Below are 7,203 nucleotides of genomic sequence, written 5' to 3'. Positions count from 1 at the left end.
GAGATGGTCCGCCTTATTGGAGAACTCCGGACGGCAACCCAGGAAGGACAATTGAGACAGTGGCTTTTGGCAAAGCTGTAAAAATAAAACTCGAGAGAATTAGTTATTGTTATTACAACGTGACTTCACTATTATTTAACAACTCTTTTTATTGGGTTCTTTTATTTGGGGTTAAGTACATTGTCAGAATAAGTGAGAAATGAATTTTAACTTCTGTTAGACAGCTATCATACTGAATAAATATTTACTGTGAATGTATGCAAAAATGTATGGCATATGGCTGTCTAACAGAAGTTAAATTAATTTCTCACTTATTCTGACAATGTACTTAACCCCAAATAATAAAAGAATCAAATAAAAAGACTAAATAATCGTGAAGTCACGTTGTAATAACAATAACTCATCTCTCTCTCGTTTTATTTTTCAGCTTTGCCAAAAGCCACCGTGTCAAGTGTCCCTCTTGAGTTGCCGTCCGGAGTTCTCCAATATGGCGGACCATCTCGCACATGCGCAGTACAGATCCGTCCCACTGCCCGATCGGTACTGCGCATGTGCGAGATGGTCCGTCATATTGGAGAACTCACGATGGCAACCCAGGAAGGACACTTGACACAGTGGCTTTTCGCAAAGCTGAAAGATGTTAAGTGTAGGGACGAGGAGTCATTTAACCAGCCGCCAGTAGGAGTCAGGCTTTACTTTCTGAAGTATCCATAAAGAAAAAGTAAATCTGTTTACAGTTCTGTTTCATATGGATGTTGAGAGGTATCCATATATCTCTTCGTTTTGCTCTCAAAGTGCACCAGATTGATGCATTTAACTTCAATATTTAAAAAAAAAAAAAACTTCCCGGGGGAGCTTGCCCCCGGACCCCCCCAGAGGGGTTGGGGCCCCCCCCCCCCCCACTTAATCCCCCTAGAGGGTGTCAGGTCCACTCCCGACTTATAAAAATAGCACTTTACCACTGCACCCCCTCTAATCTCAGATGCACCCTGAGTCATTTGTTTAAGTACAGTGAGCCTTTCTAAAATATACAGTAAAGAGACAAACCCACCAGCATTATAGGATATACTATGACTTTGAGCCAAATACTTGTTTTTGGGCTGTATAAATAAATTGACTTGAAACAGTTGCTGATTTAGAGTACTGGCACCTTTTTTATTCCAATTCAAGCACTTCTTGCTGAAATGAATACTGCAGCATTTCTATTTTTTTCAGCATTGTGCACTCTACATTTCTTTTTGGGTGGTGATTAACCCCCTGCTGTCCATTATGTTTTGTTTCATGTATCATCTTGCTGTGTCCTGCAGATATCAAGATGGACCAGGAAGAAATGTTGGCAAAGCTGAAGAAGGACATTCGTTCTTTGCTTATTTCGTCTAAGTTTGGCTTAGAGGCTGATCGGCTAAGGCGAGACTATGTGACCATGTTGGGGCATCCCATGCCCTTAAAACAACTGGGCTTCAGAAACATCATGGATATGGTGAAGGACATGCCTGACGTTGTGTCGGTTAACTTCAGGGTAGATGGCAGCATTAATTTGAAAGGTATAGTCCTTTTGCGTATGCATTAATCTATTTTGTATATTATTTTCAATTCCACAATGAGGGGGAGAATAAATACAACATACAAGTGTTTGATAAATAAGTCCTCTCAAACATTTGGCATCTGCAGCTATAGGCGACGATTCAACCCGAAGCATCCAGGAGCTGGTAGCTAAGCAGCGCACATCAAAGAATGACAAGACGTTCAAGAGGGGAGGGGTCAGCTACTTCTCCCCCCGGTACTGTTACAAGTACGCCCCTGTATTTCTTCCCAGAAGAGGCCGTGTTCCTCCGCCTGTCCCTGCCCAGCTGAGGGCTCAGCTACGCATCCTGCTCAGCCAGGTAAGATACGAAGGCTTCTGTGGAATTTTGCTTTTATGGCCTAATGATGGCTAAATTGTTTACAAATAATTCTAAGAGAGACACATCAGATAAGTTGACTTACTGGTCTGTTTGGTTTCTACAGTCAGTAGTTTATAATAAAACAAAGTCATGTTGTTTTGATACTGCTAAATATTTTATGGTTTTTATATGGCTGCTCTCCCAGGGTCCCCTCAGGTTATCCGACCTGGAGTCTAGCTACCTGCGCTGCTTCGGCCAGCCGCTGCGTGTCCACAACTACGGCTTCTTCTCCACTGGAGAGATGCTGGAGGGATTGGCAGACCTGCTCTTTATCCAGCAGGGCAGGCAGGGCTCAGTACTGACCCTGAGGGAACATATGGTGCCAAAGCCAATGTTCAAACCATATAGCACCCCTAAGAGGACTGGACTCATTAATTCAGTATCCCCTAGAAATGACATGCCAACCTCCAAAAGGCAAGATACCAGAGCTCCGACACAAACAATATCCCAAGGTGAGTCATTTTCACATTTTGAACATCTTTCCAGAATCTGTCCCTGAAAAGAATCCATTGCAAGTGTTCTCGGCAAGGCATGCTCATATTTCTCAGCCTTGTTTCTTTTCTTTCGCATCAGTTTATTTTTCTTTAAATAATAACAAAAAATGTATTTCTATTTGGTTTACTCCAGCTAAAGTCCAAGTGAAGCAGAGTCCCCCGAATCAGCGCACCCATGTGAATACCTTTTTCCCTGTTCAAAAAGAGTCAACGAATGTCAGTAACATGCCACAGGTGGTAGAGAAAAACCGTGAAGTGGACCCAGACCTCTGTCAGGAAGGTCAGCTCTTTCAGAAACGTGTCCTCAAGGTGAGAAATTAAAGAACCTGCAGCTTGTTGCTTGGAGCAAGACAATTATCTTGGTCTTTCTACTCACTTACTCTATTTACTTCAGCTGGAGGAGGAGCTTCGCCTGCAAATACTTGAGAATGGAGTCGCTGGCTCCATCAGTCGGGATCTGAAGGACAAGCTACGAAAGGTCCCACTTCCTGCTACTGTAGTTTAAAAGCAGATGTCTTTGTGATTTTATCCTCTATCATGCTTTGCTTTCTCTGCAAGTCATGGTACAGAATGAAACTTCAATCTCTGTAACAAGTTTTGTATTTAATATTTTTATGACATTACAACTCTTTACAGGTTGTAGGTCAGAGCAATGGTGGATTATCTGTGCACGATCTGCCTGCTGAGTACAAGGTAAAGAGACATAGTCCTGCACTTGTCCTGTTCACCTTCATTTTGTTAGTGAGGGTTTAGACTAATAAACCGTGGGGTTGGGAGCATAAGAACATGTTCATTTGAGGAAGTGGATTGAGTCCTAAAAGTATTGGCTCCACTTGTATTGAGCATCTTACTGCTCACATTTAGCCTAACCAGTAAAAGTGATTAGGGATCAGGGAAAAAGTAAATTTTTCTTCAATTCAGATTATATTAAATTATGTGTTTTGCTCCTCAGAGGCTTTTTGGGGAGGACTTTCCACTGCTTCAGACCGGCTTTGTCAGTGTCACAGAACTAGTCAGTGCCATGGGTGACACCTTCAACCTGAAACCTGTAGTGGGCAACAATGTGGACTGGATAGTCATGGACATGCAGGACTGTGATGATACACAATCAGGTGTGTATGTTCAGATATCAAATCAATATATCCCCTATTACTTCATTAGGTGTTAAATCAGGCAGGCTGGGAAAAAAGTCAACATGAACAATGAATTTGTTGTTTACACTTGCTGCTGTAAGTGCTATCAGTTTCAATGTATCACATTTAAATGTAAAGTAACTAACCTGGACTTTTTTTCTTTCTTTTTATACAGTAGACTCAAAAGCGACTTTAATGAACAGTTTGAAGTTGCCAGTTAAGAGCTACTATTTCAGCTGTGGAGAGTCTCCTTGGGAACGCCAACTGGAAGAAGACGATGAGAAATCCACAGCAGACGAGAAGAAAGAGGATCTAGTAGAGACCAATACCACTTTGAAGAGCACCACAATGGTGAGGAATCATCTTTTGTACATAATTAGTCTTTTAAGAACCCTCTTTAAGAGAGACTTATAAATAAAGATTTTGTCACGTAGTCAGAATCAGAAATCAGTCATTTGTCCAACGAGGGAAATTTACAGTAAAGAGACAATGCGGGTGAAAGACAAAAATAAAAGTAAGTAGGTGAACATATTCAACAAAAAAAGGAAAACACATTTTGTAAATAAATAGGTAGAAACCATGGTGAAAATAAGAAACAGCATAATAAAAGTAAGTGAACTAGCACCCTGTCTTGACATTAAAGAGCCTGTGACAGCATCCCAACAACTGTTGTGCAATGAAATATTGGACTACTAGTCATCTCGAACTGTTAGTTTAAAAAAGAAGGTGCGATACCGTTCCGATAAATATCAATAACTTCGAACATCGCGTGGAAATTCCTTCGACTCATTTTGAAGTTTTGGGGGAAGCCAGAAGTGACATCAATGCGGGAACGCTTCACTGTGCGGCGAGAGAGCCAAACACGGACAAAGTGTGTTGTCATGCGTAGAAATGGTGAATTACTGAGTTTAGGCACGTTAATAACGTTTTAATGAAGTTGACTACAGTATATTCATATTTGTCAGTGCTTTCATGTCAATTCGGCGAACATAAACATAAATGATCGTGGTGAAGATGATGATTAAATTAGGATTAAAAATCGGTAGTGAGAGCTGCTGAATTTCCTCCCGTCAGATGTGATATAAAAACAAATCGATTATTTTTGTAGTTGTAAACTCAAGTGGATGAAACTACATTTATTAGTGCTTTCATGTCAATTCGCCGAACATATGATACATTAAATGATCGTGAGGATGATGATTTAAAAATCGTTTGTTTGAGCCGGTCTGCATTTCCTGATGAGAAAACAAACCTTAGCTTTTTGTAGTTGCAGTCAGTGGTGTAGTGGGCGTTGGACGCGGGGGTACGCCGTACCCCCACTTATTTGAAGCATGATTTCTTTTTTTAATAGTCTAATACATCTAAAATCATTGCCAGTGTTATCAGTTGCAAGTGTGTGTTTGTTGTAATATAAGAGAGAGTGTGTGTTGGACGGTGATTGCAATTTGGGAAATGATAAGTAATTTGTGTAAGTTAACAAGATAAATACATTGTTATGATAAAATTAGGTAGTGTGTGTGTGTGGTGTGGGGGGGGGGTGTTGTGTGTGTCTGAAGATGGCGGAGTGAGACAAAATTAAATGAGCAAGCATAGACTGTCGAACGTTAGAACATCCGATGGAGTGGAGCAAAGAACACGGGAGCCTTTCCCAAACCTCCACTACGGAGCCACTTAGCACGCAACAAACCAGAAAGAACAGGCGTCGTCGTCTTTCTAAAAGTTTACAAACTGTACTTAGTTTTCACCAGCAGTGCAGCTACAAGAGAAACGAGGTTTGTGTCAACGTGCCCACGTTCTTATCAAAGAGGGGGGTGAAACGGGCGCAGTAAATCAATCTTTACCCAAGCAGTCCATTTACTCATACCTAATCTAAAGAGTAGACCCAAAGAGATAGCACACTTCGAGGTGTGCATAGTGGATATCGTCCACAAATGTTAAGACACTTACGCGCTCGATAACTGCAGGTAAGTTCTGCTCAAGCGAAAAAAAGAATGAGTTGAAACACACCTTTTTACGCTCCCCTAATACGCCGGAAAACTATTGTTACGCCGGAAAATTTTAGACCGGTAAAAGACTAATACGCCCATTCAAAGCGCTAGCGGCTTAGCGCAAAAAGGACCACCAGATCGAAATATCTCTGGCGATAATCCTTCATCATGCAAATACTCCATAACAAATTCCTCAAGGCTATGTAAAACATTCAGTCCCCCAAAAGTTGGGGAAATTAAGAAAAGTCACAAACTAAGAACGACGAAAAACGTAAGTGACCCGGGGAGTATAACCCCCCTGTCTACGCCCTCACCAATATATGTAATAGGAAAACTGATTTTGACGGTGAAGTCGTAAGGAGCGGATCTTAGAGCTAGTAGACAGAGGCCCGAACCCTTGAGGCGAGCAAAAAAGCGGCCTTCGCCGTTACATCTTACAGGTCCCCCCAGGTTTGGACGAGGGTGGCCTGGAGGGGTTTCGAGGGACCGAGCTTACCGCCCCAGCCCAAACTGCCAACGAGCCGCCTCGCAGGCCCGTGTGCGTCCGACGACAACCTTGGACCTACAAACATCCATGAAGACCCCTTTGAGTTCCTCCCGCTATGTTTGTTTCTAAACAGATAAAAAGATGTAGTTAATTTTACACCTTGATTTTGAAAAATCTAGGTTGATTTTAAACAAACAAACCAAAGTTTTTATTTTAGTATTTATTAAAACTCAAGGTAGAATGACGCCACTATTCAAAATCTCAATAGAATGACGTATATACCTAGGTTTAGTTGAAAAATGTTTACCGTACGGTTAAGTACTATAACGTGACCTAGTGTGGGTAAACACGAGAATAATTTTCCGGCAATGTGCTCAAATGGGGTAGTAGGTTTGTAGTTAAACTCATTTATAACAGGCGGGACACCTTTTGGCATGAATTGACTAAAAACCTATAAAACATGAAACTATTTGGTTAATAGACGGGAAAGTTAAAACTGGTAAAAGACACTAGGAGAGCCCCTAAGAAGTTCAGGTGCGGTTTAATACACACTGCAGTAACGCCGTGTCGCGAGGTCGAAACGGTGGCAGTTCCAGCGGTCGTAGACGTACATTTGCGGTACTAGCCCGCGTCGTGTCGTCGCCTTCGCGGTCTGTCGCTACTCCCCTCGCATTACAAACTAAGACTCCGAGCTATACTCGACTTCCTAGCCGAATACAACATAGACAATCTTCAAATCCTATAATCCACGGAGTTATAGGCGTAGTATGCCAGTACACTCAGATCACCACCTACCCTAGATTTTTAGTAGGCGCCCTGAGCCGGCCGGGTGAAGCCATGGTGGTCGAGACACAGCGGACAGTCCGTGATGTACTACGGCAAATCCTTTATATTATTATTCCGCCCACGGCCGCGTCGGCTTGGATAGGTCGGAAAAGACGCGCTGATAGTGAGTTTAGCTTTGTATGCAGAGTTACACTCTGCGGCCTGTTTATTATTTTACGACACAACGGTCGGGCGTGTCACCGCCCTGTTGGACCAGTCAAAGTGGGATGTGGTGTGTGAAGACGGGGAGTGTGTGTGTGCTGAAGTTAGTTCAACGTATTACGAACTCCGATCGCAAAAAAATAATATTAATGACACCTTAAGACGTAATAT

The 7,203-nt window shown here is 42.2% G+C and overlaps 1 protein-coding gene across 1 annotated transcript in view; it reads left to right on the top strand.

The window, feature by feature from the left end:
• tdrd5 (tudor domain containing 5) overlaps positions 1–6,136 on the top strand; it is an 11,326-nt gene extending 5,190 nt beyond the window's left edge. Inside the window, exons 2-10 of the mRNA XM_010795610.1 lie at positions 1,308–1,544; positions 1,672–1,883; positions 2,089–2,395; positions 2,571–2,746; positions 2,832–2,915; positions 3,074–3,130; positions 3,390–3,549; positions 3,746–3,921; positions 5,999–6,136. Of these exons, the coding sequence (XP_010793912.1) occupies positions 1,316–1,544; positions 1,672–1,883; positions 2,089–2,395; positions 2,571–2,746; positions 2,832–2,915; positions 3,074–3,130; positions 3,390–3,549; positions 3,746–3,921; positions 5,999–6,136 (1,539 nt within the window). The 5' untranslated portion in view covers positions 1,308–1,315. The remainder of the gene's footprint in view (positions 1–1,307; positions 1,545–1,671; positions 1,884–2,088; positions 2,396–2,570; positions 2,747–2,831; positions 2,916–3,073; positions 3,131–3,389; positions 3,550–3,745; positions 3,922–5,998) is intronic.
• Positions 6,137–7,203: the final 1,067 nt, after the last annotated feature.

The sequence above is a fragment of the Notothenia coriiceps genome, unplaced genomic scaffold (assembly GCF_000735185.1).
Source record: "Notothenia coriiceps isolate Sejong01 unplaced genomic scaffold, NC01 NC01_scaffold00037246, whole genome shotgun sequence".
In the NCBI taxonomy this organism is placed as follows: domain Eukaryota; kingdom Metazoa; phylum Chordata; class Actinopteri; order Perciformes; family Nototheniidae; genus Notothenia; species Notothenia coriiceps.
The sequence above is the reverse complement of the archived record's forward strand: the minus strand, read 5'-3'. Positions and strand labels throughout refer to the sequence as shown.